This window comes from Malus sylvestris, chromosome 5, assembly GCF_916048215.2.
Source record: "Malus sylvestris chromosome 5, drMalSylv7.2, whole genome shotgun sequence".
In the NCBI taxonomy this organism is placed as follows: domain Eukaryota; kingdom Viridiplantae; phylum Streptophyta; class Magnoliopsida; order Rosales; family Rosaceae; genus Malus; species Malus sylvestris.
This window is the reverse complement of record NC_062264.1, coordinates 15,950,751-15,968,200: the sequence shown is the minus strand read 5'-3', so window position 1 is coordinate 15,968,200 and position 17,450 is coordinate 15,950,751. Positions and strand designations below refer to the sequence as shown.

Sequence of the window (17,450 nt, the reverse complement as noted above, 5' to 3'; positions counted from 1 at the left end):
AAGCCTGAAACTACGAGTAAGCTTCAAGTGAAATTGATACATTACCTTGTGCATCTCCACCAGTTAAAGATACCACCCCTGGATGGAGGAAGAGTACTTCTAGAGAAGATGCCACATCTACCTATGAGACAGATAAGGCAAGTCAAGACGACACCACACTCCGATACTTAGAAGTTTCGTGATTACGAGATCATTCTCCCACAATATTTCCTAATGTCATTTGTACTAAATCATTCACTTGTACTCACTAAATGAGAGCTTGAACCTATGTACTTGTGTAAACCCTTCACAATTAATGAGAACTCTTCTATTCCGTGGACGTAGCCAATCTGGGTGAACCACGTACATCTTGTGTTTTCTTTCCTATCTCTATCCATTTATATACTTATCCACACTAATGACCGGAGCAATCTAGCGAAGATCACAAAAAGCGATCGTTTTCGCTACCTAGGATCTATCTTGCAAGAGAACGGAGAATTAGATGGAGATCTCAACCATAGAATACGAGCTGGATGGAAATAGTGCATCCGGCGTGTTGTGTGACCGTCGTAGGCCACTGAAGCTCAAGGGAAAATTTTATAGGACGGCAATAAGGCTAGCGATGTTGTATGGCACAGAATGTTGGGTGATGAAGCATCAACACGTACACAAAATGGGTGTAGCGGAGATGAGGATGCTTCGTGGGATGTGTGGGCACACGAGAAAGGATAAGATTGGGAATGAGGATATCCGAGGTAAAGTAGGAGTAGCCGAAATTGTAGGAAATATGAGAGAAAATCAGCTCCGGTGATTTTGAACATGTGCAAAGAAGGCCGACTGACGCTCCGGTTCGAAGATGTGACTACGGGACAGAGGTTCAGGGCCGAAGGGGTAGAGGAAGACCTAGGATAACTTTGGAAGAGACTCTAAGAAAAGACTTAGAGTACTTGGATCTAACGGAGGACATAACACAAAACCGAGCGCAATGGCGTTCTAGGATTCATATAGCCGACCCCACTTAGTGGGAAAAGGCTTTGTTGTTGTTGTTGTTGTTGAAGTTTTCTTCAACAAATAACCAAGAGGAAGACTAAGGTTGAGAAAAGGAAAAACAAACATCATAGAACAAATGAGGAAGGAATGAAGAAAAATGTGACTTGAGAAGGCTATTTAAAGGCAAACCAGGAAAAGATCTCACCGTTCAAGATAAAGAGTCGTCAAACTAGATTAGCGTGAAACGAGAATCAGGGGCAATCAATAAGATACATGGTTTTTTTTTTTTGTTTTTTTTTTTGTTGAGAAAAGTGCACTCAAAACGGCAAAGGCGTGCATCATCATGATGGTTGGATTTAGATGAATGCATGACGAAAATCGGGAATGACACAACTACCTCCCTTTAATAAGCCAGACATGTTTTCAAGAAATTAAAGACTAAACGGTACGTATTCTAGCTTACTCCGAAATGCATGGTCTTTGGATAACAATTCATCCTCAAAGGGAATGGGTTGCCTCTCAAACGGATAGTTAAGACCAATTATGGGACCATGATTTTCAGAGCCGGAGTAAGGCTGGTCCGAATACAGTTACCTCAGAAGTCCGGTCATGAATTCACCAGCTCTGGGCAAAGCTGCATCAGATGGAGTAGCGGTGCCACCCTCACTCTACTCCGAGGCAACATGTGAAGTCCTAGTAACTCCGCTGGATGACCATGCTTGTTCTGCAAGACACGTGATCTGATCTGGATGTGGACTTAATCAAATCCTATAAGTCTTGGAGTCCCTACAATCTAGGATTGGTGTGCGCCGTAAGTAATCATAACTCCTAAGAGGATGCAATATCCACTTCTAGATATCATCTAGGATTCTTCCAGCTTAGAACGAGGATTCTATCCTAAAAAGATCTCTATCCCACGGTATAAGTACACTCATCTAGGGTTCACCTAGGGTAACACAATCTAAATACTTAAATTCTCTTTCCCGTTACTTGAGTCTAAAATCATTCACTAGCTTGACCATCGAATAGCCTTTGGCAGGCACACCCAACCCCAACCCTTGGCATGCTCACAGTTGTTTTACTATTTTGCAGGTTGCTCAGATTTGTGCTCGACCACCGCTCATGGAGGTGCTAAAATTTGGTTCCAACAATTAGCAATATGAAAAATACACATGCAAGATCTCTTTTTATCTTAATATGAAATTCATATTCTCAACACGGTTCCTATCATTTGGTTTTTAACACTAACACATAGACAAATTTCGGATGACGTGAAGCATGTATGGCTTTTGTCTTCATCATACTTGAGCCAACTTGCTTTGATACCTGAACGAAGTTGAGGGTTCACTATAAAATCAATTGACTATATGAAGAGCAGTCTAACTACTTGTAAGCACATGTAATGCCTTATTTCCCCAGTATAGAATTCATACTATCAACATCGAGGCTAAAATAAGCTAGCATACGCCACTTAGTACTACGGTCAGGTGTTATTCCTCTTCACTTGTAAGTGAAAGGTCTTAAGTTTGATTCTCGCCAAAGGCGAATTCGAACCATATTGTTGCTAGCCCATCGTGAGGCTAAGCCCACCTCCTCCTCCTTAATATAGATAATATCGTTTGTTAAAAAAAATAAAAAAAAATAAAAAATAAAAAGCTAGCATAATATAATTAGAGTGCTATTACTATTACTATTTGTAACGTAATAAGTTTCGGTAATGGAGTGGAGATTTAAGGTTAGTTCTATTACTATTTGTAACGTAAGTTCAACTTTTTACCAGCTAGGTTTTGAAAATGATGATTATATGTTAATGCAATAGGGAAATGGGAACTTTAACGAAAAACTTCTGGTACTGTTCATTTTAACGAAAAACTACATTTTTACACTAACAAGTCAATCCTGCTACTATTCACTTTACCATTTATTTTGTCCTTATCGTTAAAACTCAAAGTTTTCAAGCCCTTTTCATTAGTTTTCCTTAGGGAAATGGATAATCTGAACATCAACTAGAAATTCCATTGGAAACCTGAAAAGGGACGAAGCTAGAGATTTGTATGAGCGGAGGCATCCTTAAACAATAAAGTCACAATTAAAAATCTCAAGAATTTATTGAACAAAACACTAATATATTAATCCATAAAGTTTTTCATACAACATATTACAATATTCCTCGAATCGTTTTCATGTTTTGAAAGTGTTGCATAACAATACCATTACCAATACCATTAAACATCTCTTTATATAAAAATAATCATGTTATCATTCATCCATTGATCTCTAAATTAGAAAGCTAAATTCTAAATTGAAATACCAAAAACAAATTAATGAATTAAAGTCGTATAAAATACCTTGTGAAGTAAAATTCTTGTGTTGAATATTGATAATTGATTACTTGAACTCCAACTGTCTATAACACTCCAAATTCAATTGAGTTTTGGTTGAATGAAAGGGGAGGAAAAATCTGGGGAAGTTGGGGACTGGAATTGCTTTGCCGTACTTGGAGGGATGAGTTTTGTGTGAATTAACGACCTAGGCTTAGAAAAACGGGGAGGCACAATTAAATTAATTGTTAATTAAATTGTCATCAAGTAGGGCATTTGGGATCCAAAAACGGTAGACTAGTTTAGTTGCCTACCAATTTTTTTAATTGTAGTTTAATAAGAGTTGGTTGTCGAGAATTGGAACGCAACCATACATTTTTTTTAAATGAGTGGGGGCATCCGCCTCCTAGGCCTACATTAGCTATGTCCTTGCTGCAAGGACGAACACTATATGTTAGGGTATAAGGACTTCCCACCTACATGGGGTTGGAGTTTTCTAGTTTGATCTCTCTTTTTTTTTCAAATTTACATTACAACGATGTAATGGAAAAGAAACTTCATTGATATCACATGATGTGATAAGTGATGATTAATAATTTTATATCATTAATGTGCACATTGTATACCACTTCATGTGAAACTTTAAGTGTAGAACAATCACTTACATTACTCTAAACATGAATTTACAAACACAACCAGCCATATTAACTTGCAAAAAGCATTTCTTCGAAATGAAATAAATATCAAACAAAAATGTTGAGCGATTGAACTGATCATTGTGATTGGCTTTACAGTCCAAGCTGTTGTCGATTCTGTCTGTGTGTAAGAATCCTTATACACAGACAAGTTGATGCCCTGCATTGGGGAAAAATTGTCCTTAGCTATTGCCGATTGTCTACAATCATGATTTTATCTAGGAAAAATTAGTATCCGGTCCCTAGTTACTACTGTTCATTGACTGAAACTTTATTAGTTTTCAGATTTTGATCTAAGTCCCTAGCATTAATGTAATAATGAATTTACATGTCAGTTACATAATTTTTTAAAATAAAAATTAATAATTGATTTAAAATTTTAATACTCACACCTTTATTAAACTCCTAACTAATTTTAGAATAAGTTTGTACCCATTAGTTTTTTTTTTTTTTTAAGAAATGTTTTCAATTTTTTAATCTTACATGTACCCATTTATGTAATTTTTTCAAATTTTTAATCTTAAAATGTACTCATTCTTTTTTTTTTTTTTGAAAACTTATATGGGGTACATTTCTTTTTCTTTGATTTGAGAATGTATCCATGTCGAGTTTAATCGAAGAAATTTACTAATGTTACCAAACCTAATATTTATTGATTTTTTTGTGTGGTTTTGAAGAATGTACCCATGTTTTGGTACAATAATTTTTTTGGTTAATTTTGATGAATGTACTCATGTTTATACACACACACACACACACAATAGTATAATTTATAATCTAATATTTTTAATCCCACAAATGATGGGTTTTTTATTTAAAATCTCATTAATATAAACAACTATAAATTTCAATTTTAATTTAAAAAATATAGTAACATACATAGAAATAAATTATCGCATTAATTTCAGGGACTTCGATCAAAAATTGAAAACCAACAAGGTTTCGGTAAAAAAATATTCAAAGGTAGGGACCGCATCCAAAGTCTCCCTTTTATCTATATGTAAGAGTTTTTATACATAGACAAGTTGATGCCCTAAGATGGAGAAAATTTGTCCTAAATATTACCGATTGTATATGATCATACTTTCAAACAAAAAAAACATGTTATAATTATCACCAGTTGTGTATAATCATGTATAGACACATTAAAATGGAGCGGTGCCTCGTGAGCAAATGCAAACCAACGCTTGACCTGACAATGTGTGAACAAGAAGCACCACATGTTGTTAGAAAGTCTTAGCAGTTAAACGTGCAGTATCGCAGTGGACCTCCGAGCGAACCTCATTTGACTTCAAAGTCCTCTTATTCAGGCAGGAATCGAAGACCTTTCTGTTTGTCGCAATGTCGACCCAAGTCAATGATCTGATCAGACACAGAGAAAAGAAGAAAATATAACGAACACACGTGCAAGCGGCAAAGTGGTAGTTGTAAGTTGTAACCGTAGTTCTCTCCTTATACGTAGGCGATGAATTGTCCTGAATGATAGGACAGTCATCTTCAACCCAAAACCCAATTTTGCTTCGTTTTTGTATGCATCGAGTTTGTCAAAAGCAACGCAGCTCCCAAGAGGGTTGATTATAAGGTTTTAAGTATTTATATTTTGGATGTGAGAGGAGGTTAGTGGATCAACAGAGAATTGATATGTTCAACCAAAAGGAATTGTCAAAGTTCACATTTCTGCACTACATGATTAATAGCAAGGACAAGGGGAGAAAGTAGTCCCTTTCGCATAGGTTGTTGACTCAAAATATCGACCCGTCGTCGAGGTTATTGACTTGAAATCCCGACGCGTCGTGCTTGAGCTGTAGCCCAAGTGACATTATGGTGGAATATGGTTTAACTGAGTTCAAATCCTGTTAAGCAAGGCACAACCAAATTGATTTAGAGCAGTGTATTTTCTCCCTTTCTTGTAATTTAGATAGATGTGGTGTAGAATATCACCTAACAAAAGCACTTGTGGGAATTTTCAATTCGAATGGTTAAGCAAAGAGCATCTCCACCGGTTGCCCAATTAGATCGAATTTCCCTTGGTCCCAAAAAAGTGGTCCACCAATGCAAAAAAATGGAGGACGGATGGCTGCCCTTGCAATTGAAGCACGAGCTTTCGCCCCTTCGATCGGTGGACATCAACAAAGGGGCCCACCCACGTGGTACAGCACACAACCAACCAGACGACTCTTTTTCCATGCAAGCCCATCCGTTTTCCAACAGTTCATTTGGATCATTGGATTTCCAACTGTAAGAAAAATTGCACCTTTTTTTTCAGCTTCCACATGGCGAGATCAAGGGCATCCAACAGTAATAATTTTGAAAATCAACGGCCAAGATTACTCTAACGATATAAATAAAAATAATAACTAAAAAAATTATGATAAAATACCTACTCTTTTTTTCTTTCTATAAATACCCAACCATATTCTTCATTCTCCGCGCAACTCATTATTTATTCTTCATTCTCCACACAACTCAATATTGAGTCTATGTGAATAGTTATCTCCTTTGCCAGCCCTCCTTCCCAAACGAATGGACTTGCACAAATACAATAACCATTTAGAGTGAATAGTAAGGGCAATTTCATTGCTCTTGCCCTTGCGCTCCTAAAACGGGTAAAGTTGCTCTAAATAATGCTCAGACATCTTGTTATTTAGATCCCAAATATTTGAATGTTGGTTAAGAACTTGTAAAAGACAAACGGCATCCATTTATCATGTTTTAAGTTACAAATTTGTTTCCAGACTCTTTAACAAATGTTCCTAAATCCAAAAATGCATACAAGCGCCTAACGAAAACTAACATTTTAGCTACAACACACCTGCAAGCCGATGTCACCTCATCAATTCTTCGGTCTTGTAACATCTGGTAACATTGAACACGACAATGTTCCTCGTTGAAAAATGTTACTAGAATTGTATCTATCATATATTTGGGGGGGGGGGGGGGGGGGAGTGAAATAAAATATAAAGCACTAGTGATATGAGATTACTTTCACCCCAATTGTCCAGCAGTTGAACATCCATCATTTTGAAGAACCTAATAATTCACATCTTTCGTGACAAAACCCATCGATCAATAAGGTCACAACAGATTGTACAACTTAAAATATCAGGTACGGCTACTCACCCAATTGGCAATGCCACCAAGAATCGCTTAGCAATTTTAAATGCGGGACTTCATATTAGTAGCCATTGCTAAAATGCAAAGTTGCATTAATATATTCTTCGTGAATTCTGCAAAATAATTCCAGTAACATGAATCAGCATAACAAGATATATTAAACGAAATCCATCAACTAGTTTGTTTTCTTAAAACAATAATTGGGAAGGAAAAAAATCTCCATATTTAAGTTCTGCAGTATGTCATATCACTTCACACGGTGTTTCAATATTAAGAGGTTGGAAAAAGATGTTGAAGAAAGGAGAATCAAAACATAAAAACAAAGGGAGGACTGCAAACGGACAAAATGGGAGTGTGAAAGTCGCTATTCGTTTACGAAATCCACATCCCCCAACATGTGTTGCAGTGGCTCTATGCTCCAAATCTAATCTGTGTATCTATCAGTACCCTCAAACCGGAAAAATATCTGCAGATCCAATTATGAGTTGCGAGCCCAATTGTTTGTGAGACTCATGCCTTTCTACATCCACTTATAATAACACCTGAGCCATTTCATTAGTTACTCTTTCACATTCCTCGCTTTTAGAACTAAAAGGTTCCAAATAATTGGTGGAAATTTTGCACTCAATCCAAACAAACTAAAGATATCAAATGTATTTCCCATAAGGCATTATATGTCAATCTTTTCTTTTCTAAAGCTAAACGTTAGAAGAATCATGCAAACGCCCCGTGTGCAATGTGATGGGAATTTACAGTAGGAAGAGGAGAAATTGGGTGTCTTGGTCCTCTTGGATGACAGTGTACTAGTTAAAATATATTATCAATTCGGTAAGAACTATAGTATTTTTAGTCTACAAACCTACTATTTATTAGGTAAAGTAATAGGGGCGTAGTTAACATTTCATATACGATGATTGACCAAAAGAGTGCTCCTAATGATATTATATTTATGTATACGTAAGTATAAAAAGTTTGAGCAAAATGCCCAATCCACAAACATATAATGTTCATAGTTCGTACAATCAATCCCAAAACCAAAAGTGCCAATAACAAAACAAAAAATCTAACAGCAGAGAGAGAGGAAAAACCCCAAAGGATGTTCAGCTGACAAAACGTGAATTATTTTTTAACACTTGGCCACTGAGGGTTGTATTAGAAACACCTTAAAAAATACTGATGAAACCAAATAATGAAATAACTGGAATACATCAAAGTCCCCTAATTTTGACAGCCTTCCATCACGAAAATCAAAACATGCAGGGGACAAACGAAAGAGATGGGAGAAAGATTTGGTTCAATAAATCAACCATTTAAGCCAGTACGCCCACTGTTCTAAAAATCTCTGCCTAGCACCACCTAGGCGCTAGGCGGCTAATCACCGCCCCGATTAATTCCTAGGCATTTGAAAATTAAGAAAGGGCGCCTAGACCAGGCACCCGCATAGACTGCCTAGGCACCCCACCTAGCCCTTCTAGACCCACCTAGGCACCTGCCTAGGTTGTAACTCACTTAGACAAAATAGATAACTTTCAATTTGCATTTAATTTTTTTCAATAAATTGTAAGAAACTTGTTGAATACTTAAATGAGCACACACTATATGCTTGTTCCCCATGTTTTCATTATGTTCCAATACTTCAAAAAACATATGTCATTCTATTTTGTAGTTTATGATGAAATTATATATATTTTAAGTATAAACAGACACTTATTTACACAAAATATAATGGATTTACTTAAATCCGCCTAGGCGCCCGCCTAGACCCCCGCCTACCCGCCTACCCGCTAGGCCCCAGCCCACCGCCTGACTAGCACCTAGCATCTTTTAGAACCTTGAGTACGCCTAGTAGCAAACTTAGATGCAAGAATCTAAACTAAAATAATAGAAAAGGAAAACAAAAACTTGAAGCATACCTTTTGAGTGAAGGTCCTTAAGGATATGAACTTGCTAGAGCAGCATTATTGTGGCCGGTAAAGGCCAAGCAACGGTTTCTCTCTCTCTTGAACTCTCTTTCTTGCAGCTTCCCTTGCTTTAAGTGCAGCTGCTTCTTCAGCGGATATAGCCCTTGGCTTCTCATCTCTCTTTCTCTTTCCAACAGCAACGGAGGAAGTAGCACCTTTAACAGATCTCTTTGGATTTAAAGAAGATGAAACCACTGGCCCAGGTGGAGGCCCATTTTGAGTTGTATCACCACCTTTGTTTTCTATAGCTGATCCTGCACCTGAGGCTGACACAGGCTTTTTCAAAATGGTTTCTTTATATCCAGCATTGGATAAGAACTGCGGGTTCGCATATGCCTCTTCCTGTGTTACCCACTTGCCTGTTGTATTTTTTGATCGAAATATATCAACTACAACACATATTCTAAAAGGATGGTAAGCTATCACAATAATTAGAATATATGTGCAATGTGTCAATACCTATAGAATCAGAATAGTAGAAGCCCGAATTTGGATCATAGTAAAAACCATTACTTTGATTGTAATAATAACCAGATGTGCTGTTATACTGCCATTCTGTCACCAATCAAAGAGAATCAGTTTTAATAAATAAGTTGAAATAAGAAATATTTATCAACAAAGCTTAAGGCATGCTTCTTCAAATAGCAATAAAGGGCCAATTTAGGAACAAATAATATTCATGAACCACCCTAAAGAGATGATTCTAAGGGAATTTAAATTTTGAAAGACTCTGTTCTGTTCACCAATTAATGGCCAACTATCAAACCGGACAACTATGGCCAGAATCAACCTAAAACCACAATTCACCTAACATGTCTAGCTCATTCTAGGCAATTTGCATAACTTACTAGCTTAATGTCTTCCTCTCCTGAGTCCTGGCCACCTGGAGTGGGCTATAGACTAGCCCAAATACCTAGGCTATCGCCTCAAGCAATCTAGGCATTAGATTTTTTTTTTTTTTTTTTTTTTTTTTTTTTTAAAAAAAAACCTAAACCCAAAACGACATCATTTTGGACAGGGTTTTTATAAAATTCATGCTAATTTTATGTTTCTAACTCGGTTTCTATTACTTTATCGTGACTTTTTTTATGTGAATTAGAGAAATAATAATAATAATAATAACAACAATCAGATTTTGATTGCTTGGCATGCTTGTAAAACGTTGATATATATGTGAAGTATTATAATAATTTTATATGTAAGTATTATATCATATATATATGTAAAGTATTATAAAGTATATATTATATATAGTCAAATTTTACTTGCTTGGCATGCAATCTACGAAGTATTATATTATATATACATGTAAAGCATTATAATAATTTTAGATACCGTGAGGCTAAAGCCTCACGCCTCAGGGCTATCGCCAAAGCCAAGCTATCCGTGAAGGGCCTTCACTTCACCTTCGCCTATTAAAACATTGATATATATATTTATAATATCACTAGCATCTAATGAACCATGCCGTCCTCTTTCCTTTTTTTTTCTCCCTTGTAGAATGCTTTCTTTGGTAAAATGCCTCAGAGTAGTTTGTCAAGCTTAGTTTGTTGAGAATAGACTTTATACATGCAGCCTGATTGTTGTATTGTCTTAACATAAAAAAGTAGTTGAGCTTTAAGCAAGGTGTTCAGTTATCCAACAGTCCTATTCCAACATACATGGTACTCTTGGACAATAAATCATATGGCCAAGGTGAATAAACTAGATTTTGACTCCATACAAGTACAAAGAGAGGAAAAATGATGCATCGGGATTGTCAAAAATAATGATGGAGGTTCTCCAAAGTGATTGAGGTGTGATATACCAGCTTTATTCCATAGCTTGCAAGAATAGTGCAGCCATAACATTGCAACAACCCTGGAATACAAATTTACAGTACTTACTCTCTAGATCATCATCATCAACTTCGAATGCACGAGAATCTCTAGCCTCCTTTAAGTTTGCCACATCCTTTTGATAGCTGCGCTTAGCTTTCTGTAAATGTTCAGGACCCAAAAAAAAATTCAGCATAAAGAAAATTTTCTCAGGTCAGTGTCTCATAGAAAGAAGACTTTATCTTCCACTAAAGCTATTTTTTTTTTTTATTACAATAAATCATAAATCATAAGACAAAGGAGTTGGGGAAATAGTTGTGCTCAACTTTTTTCACAAATTCTGGTTTGCCATTCGAAAGTCATTTGAAAACATAATGAGTTTTGAATTGATAACAGCTCCTTGCGGACTGCTAACAAAATGGCAGTATCGATGAGAACAAGAATAGGAATGAAGCTTAGTATTAAAGGGGAGATGCACTACCATCAAAGAATTGCCATTATAAAATGAACCTCCATTATCCGAATAGATGTATTCAAACATATATATATATATATATATATATATATATATATATATATATATATATATATATATATATATATATATATATATTAGCTACTTCTAACTTCGAAATAACCTTTTGATACTCACTGCTTCGATTTGCAGAAGGGCGCGCTCTGCTTCCTTTTCTTCCTTCTCCTTTGCAGCTTTTTCTTTTCGCATATCAGCAAGCTTCTTTGCAACATTATCCTTGTGTCGTTGACCAAGCTCATGATTTCTGACGCTGGAAGGATTGTGCGAGATGTAGATTTTGCAGAAGTCACACCACTTGTTACCCTGGCTAACCCAATACTGCAAACAGAGAAAGGGAAAAATTAACAAGGTAAGCTAATATACGAAAATGAACTGTATCAACAATTTTAAAGAGAAGAAGATTCCTCTCCAAGTAATACAGCTTCGTTTCAGTATAATTCAGAAACTACATTACCAGTATATCACTATGCTTTGAAATATCGGAACCATTGGGTTTTGCTTATTATTCATGATTATTGCTCTTCAATCCCCATATTGATACACTCGTATAAATTATCCAATTAAGCACTCAAAATTAGGAATAACATCAAGAAAAGCTGCTTTTTTTACAAGTGCTTTTCAAATTAAAAGTAAAAAAGAGTTGAAGGCGGAGGAGGATACCTCAGTCATGGCGATGAATTTGGGGCTGTGCAGCTGGTGGGAGAAAACCCCTAAATCAGACCGTTAGGGCAAATATCGGAGGTTGCAGGTACTGAAATTTGTCAATCGAAATAATCAAATCAAAATCTCTCCTTTTTCTTTCTCTTTCTCGCGGAGGGGAGACAGGAATTCGGTTTGCCCATTAACTCCGACGACTATTTGAGTCGGTCTTGGTTTTGATAGGCCCACTCGACCAATTTTGGGCCTTATATAGAATTTAGTTTAACAAGCCCGCCCCTTCTCTTCAATTTCTGACAATAATTGGGAGGGGAGAGGCCTTCACGTAAGGAATGAGAATTAGTTAGATTAGATCAACTCTATCCCTCTTGTTTAATCCAATTTTTTGTTACGAGAGTATTTGCATAAAATTCTAGAGTCGTTCGTTACTAGGGAATACGATAAAACATCTATTACGGGAAATTACATCTAGGTCTAAAATAGTAGAATGTTGTAACGTCCATTACGGGAGAATACGTCACCTCCCAGTCAATCTTAAGGCATTGAGAGAAACCTCGCGCTACGAGGCGTGTCTTATATCACACTATCTAATTCTTTTCATTACGTTTCCTTACGAAAACCCACTTGTACCCATCTAGCTTCACATGCCTCCAGTACTACAAAAGAGGCTATCGCTAGCGGTGTAAAAACCTACAAGAAACCCCAATTAATGACAAAAATCCGACATAAAATCATGCAATGTTGGATAGGGAAACCGACGCCATTGCTAGCATCACGAAAAGGGTATTGACGTCGGTTAGTCCCCTTAATCCGCCACCAAGAAGCAAAGTAATATAAAATAAAATAAAACAACAGCGTCGCTTAAAAGCGACATTGAACCTTACGTTGGTTAAAAGTGACATTAAATTCTGACATGATGGCAGTTCTAACCGACATCAACTAACAACTAAACTATTAAAATAAAACCTATTGTCGGCCCTAACTGACGCCATAAGCCAATAATAAAAAATAAATAAAAGTATATCTCAGTTCCTCCGTCGACGACCTCCACTACTGTTCCTGGCCACTACTCAGTTCCTCCTCCTCCATTTCATGCTGCCTGCCGATCAAGAGGGATCATAGACAACATCAGTTCCTCCTTTTCTATAGTCACTTCTGCAACCATGTCTCTAAAGATGCTGCCTTCTGAAAGAGTGTCCTGTCAAGATGGATCATAGACAACATTAAGTTAAAGCAGCTTGGGCTTTGGTACTTAACAAGATTAAATAGGGAAAGTTCTCAAAGTGTGACGAAAATCATGTTACCTCTGGTCCATTACAAGATTTATGGTTGGAGGTTCGTTTCTCAACTCACCAGGTCTTATAATCTTGTGGTTTATACCATACTTCCTGATATAATTCTCTGCCTGAAGCTTTGCTATTAAGGTGAGCCCAAAAACATTGAGGAAAGCCGGGTTGAGATTCGGCCCCATTACTGCTTAATTGACCAATTTTGTGAGAGATGAAGGGAGAATGAGAAGGGGACAAGAACCAGAGCGACACGGTGAAGGGATGGTTGTCGCCATTGCAGTGAGGCTGAGGAGGAAAGCTCATGAAGGTTGTGTTGGGGTTGATTTGTTGGGTTGCTGATGCTATTGCAGGAGGAGAGCGGGAGGTTTTTGAGTGGGCATCATGAGGGGAAGAAATTTGTGGTGGTGGTGAGGTGAGGAGTAATGGATGGAGATAGGCGATGAGTGGAAAAAAGTAAGAAAAATGAGAGAAAAGTTTGTTAGAGAGGTATAAAGTAATAGGAAATGAAGGATTTCACTTAAATTTTGAGAATCGCGGGAGTACAATGAAATTTCAAAGAATGGGGGGAAATATCCCACCCAATATTCCCACCCAAAATTTTGTCATGGAGCGTATTTAAAAAAAAATAAAAACACCAACTTGTCGGGTAGAAGCGACACCATTTTCTTTTTAACCGACACAGAGTTTTAATATTAAACAATTTAAAATCTATCTCGGCTACAACTGACATTGGGTTTTAATATTTAAAAAAAATTAAATTCTATGTCGAATTCAACTGACACAAAGTTTTAATATTAAAAACTTTAAAACCTACGTCGGATTATGGGTTTTAATATTTAAAATTTTCGAAATCTTTGTCAGCTACAACGACACCGATTTTAAATTTGGGTTTAATATTTAAAAACTTTAAAGTCTATGTCGGTTACAGCCGACACCTGGTTTTAATATTTAAAAATTTAAAAATTTATGTCGGTTACAACCGACACCATCTTGAAAAATATTTAAAAACAGTCATTAAAGTGTCTATGTCGGTTATAACTGACAATAATTTCGACACAATAGTAACAAGGTGTCGGAAATATCTTATCCGCCAATATGTTATGTTAAACCGACACCAACCACGGACACAATAAGCCTGTTTTGTAGTAGTGCTCAAGCACCTTACGTTTTGCAAGTGAATCAAGTTCAACTTGGATTGTTTGTTGCTAGTTTAATCAATCAGTTCTACATTGACATTCATCATGAAACACAATTCAATGTTATTGTTCAGTATGATATTAATGGCTACTATGTATGCAAATGATCATCGACTATCATCTCATTTCGATTGGAAACCTCATCCAAGTTAACACAATGGACTGAAATCTCACGATTCTTGGGAGGCAAATTTGTCTCATCAAGGATGCTTCAATAACCTAGAATAACCTCGTACGTTGGAATGGTTAAGTTAGCAATGGTAGGATTAAAACTTATTTCACTAGGTTGTGTCGTGGGCTTCTTCTTCTAGGGTTGTGAATCTTTTGAACCAACAATCCTGCCACACTTCAAGGTAAGAGCACATAATTAGCTAGCCACCAATGTATTGGGCTGCGCAATGGGTGTTGTCGACAGTCCTATAAGAGCGATATTTCGACGTACGTGCGGTACATCTATCCTTAATGGCGAGTTTGCATCTTGTATATTTGAGTTTGTCACTTTCACTAAGCATCAAGCATGTTTTGAACAACATTTTGTAAATCTAAAATACATCGCACTTTAATTTCAGGTTATGAATCCATGACAATTTGCGACATTTTTCATTATCATTAACATTCTTATCTACTCCTAACGACAGGAAAATTGTCTCATCGAAGTAATAATCCACAAAATATGTGGTAAACAGATCGCCTATCAAGGGCAATAAGTAGCAAATAATGGATGGCGAATCATAACCGACAAATTCTTATTCTTCTCTAAAGACCTATTTTTGTACATAGTGAAAGAGTTATTGGCACATAAACTGCGTTATTGGCGTATGTGCGAGGCTCGTACCTAGTAACCAATTGTAACAGTGAAAAAGATTGGGTAACGGTGGGCCTTATACAAATCAACATAGCTGTGTATAGATTTGCATAGCCCTATGCAGAAACCGAAAGCTTAGTGTGCATAGCCAAGGGTCAATCAATTGAAGACACTTAATGATGCTTTTGTTAAGCCTTTTTAGTTGTGAACATGGGATACTTCAACTTCGATCCCCGCTGACATACAATAATCGTCGAAAGTTTGCAACATAAACTCTTAAGCATTATCTAGTCAAATCGACTTAGTCTGGTAATCAGGGTAGTGAGCCCGGAGCTTAATAATTTGTGCTAGAATTTTCGCAAATGCAGCATTGTGTGTGGATAGTAGGCAAACATGTGACCAACATGTCGATGCATCAACCAACACCATAAAATATATAAATGGTTCTCATGTTGATTGAAAAGGTCCACAAATATCCCCTTAAATATGTTGAAGAAACTTCAGTGATTATGGGTAATATTTGCATTAGAGGGTCGAGTTAATAATTACCCAAAGAGCTTGGCATGGAATTTCCAGGTATGACTTTCAAACTTCGAGTAAGAGGATGCACGTGTGATGTTTTGAGGATACAACTCATTATATATCTCCCTAGATATCTCAAATGGTCGTGCCATGGTAGGCATCCCCAGCTCATACGACTGTATTGTACAGTCCATTCGGGAGACGTTCCATCTTCTCATGAATATGCTTCTAACCATATTTATAGGAAGCGGTACAAATATATTCCATGCCATTCTTTTCAATGGTTTCAGTATAATACTTATTCTTTCAAATATCCTTAAAGCTCAACAACATTCTTCCGGAACGGATTGAGTAAAGGTCCTCTTTAATGGTTAATTCAGTACCATTGGACAACATTATACAAGCATTGTCATACCCCTAAACATTTGGATAGGACTGAAAGGGTTGTCAAAAGTGAATTTTTAGGATGAAGTTAGTAAAATAATGATTGTTGCGCAAGATAGTGTGAGTAGTTACACTATCTACCAGACAACTAACTTCCCCACAAGACATTCCCAGAAATAAATTAATTGAATTGGTCACATCTATGAGGATAAATTCGAATTCCATTTCTTCAATTAAGTAATTAAGAAATAATATCCATGAAGTAACTATCCAAAAATTTAAACCAAACACTAAACAAATAATCCAAAATAAGGAAAATTGTTCAAAACTTAAACCAAAAGAAATAGGGCCACTTTGAAAATTAGAAATTTTCATGCTGGTATGTTCGGGATTATCTAATTAAGCAAAGTTTGTCTCAATCTTTTGACGACTTGAATGATACTCAAAAATGGCTTTAGGAGAAGCTCGGCAAACATGAGATCAATGTTCTTTGTAACCACATAGGTAACACAAGATTAGTAAAAGCTTGATGGTTTGACCTTTACCTTTATTCTTGAAGTTGGAAGCCTTGGGACCTAGGAAATCACACTTCGGGTTCAGATTTCCTTTCTTGGGTGGGCTTTTGCTTGCTGATAACTCGTATATTTCATAGATTTATACAATGACGAAGTTATAAAAGGTTAGGGAGATAGGCCCCTCCCCTCTCCGAAAATCAAGCCTAGGAGCGATGGTTAGCCCATCTGGTGTCGTAAAAAAACCTGCAAGTTCAAGGTGAAACTGCAGCACTGTGCAACAGATGTTCTCTGTTTTGAAAAATCTAGGATGAAGACATAATAAACGGCGACGTCTTCCTTAAGGGTACAATCTTTTTTACATATTTGACCTTTACCAAATTACTTGCTCACACTAAAAGCGAGTACCTATTGACTTGTAGACGCATGTACATTTTAATCCGACATTAAGTACTGCTTTCTAGGCCACTAAAAATAAAAGTTATTTCTCCCTTCCTCGCCTTTATTCCTTCCCAATGAACCAGAATCCTCTTTACTTTCATCTTTATCCCAAAATTTCCAATAGTTTTGTATCAGACAAGGTTGCAATTTTTGGACTTCTGTGCCAAAACTTAAGATTTTATTTAGACATCAATCTTAATTTCATGGGTATTGATCCTTTACCTTTTCCCTT

General features: G+C 36.6%; 1 protein-coding gene across 3 annotated transcripts; it reads right to left on the bottom strand.

The window, feature by feature from the left end:
• Window positions 1-4,763: 4,763 nt before the first annotated feature.
• LOC126622049 (zinc finger protein ZOP1) lies at window positions 4,764-12,258 on the bottom strand. 3 transcript variants are annotated; one of them, XR_007623284.1, is made up of 8 exons: window positions 12,073-12,258; window positions 11,530-11,730; window positions 10,947-11,037; window positions 9,520-9,615; window positions 9,013-9,419; window positions 7,106-7,212; window positions 5,927-6,221; window positions 4,764-5,838 (listed from the first exon to the last, which is right to left on the bottom strand). XR_007623284.1 is itself a non-coding variant. In XM_050290698.1 (6 exons), exons 1-5 carry the CDS (start codon window positions 12,079-12,081, stop codon window positions 9,058-9,060), a joined length of 759 nt encoding a protein of 252 aa, XP_050146655.1. In that variant the 5' UTR covers window positions 12,082-12,258; the 3' UTR covers window positions 6,664-7,212; window positions 9,013-9,057. The 3 variants fall into 3 exon arrangements, 1 of the variants encoding a protein (XP_050146655.1); XR_007623283.1 differs by lacking the exons at window positions 4,764-5,838; window positions 5,927-6,221 and adding an exon at window positions 6,664-7,029; XM_050290698.1 differs by lacking the exons at window positions 4,764-5,838; window positions 5,927-6,221 and having other exon boundaries at window positions 6,664-7,212.
• Between the last annotated feature and the right edge of the window lie 5,192 nt (window positions 12,259-17,450).

Bases quoted from the DNA above. Each gene is read 5' to 3' on its own strand.
- LOC126622049 (XM_050290698.1), bottom strand. The intron at 11,038-11,529 runs GTGAGTATCAAA...GAACATTTACAG, and splicing joins CCCTTCTGCAAATCGAAGCA to AAAGCTAAGCGCAGCTATCA. The intron at 9,616-10,946 runs GTAAGTACTGTA...GATTGGTGACAG, and splicing joins TGATGATGATGATCTAGAGA to AATGGCAGTATAACAGCACA.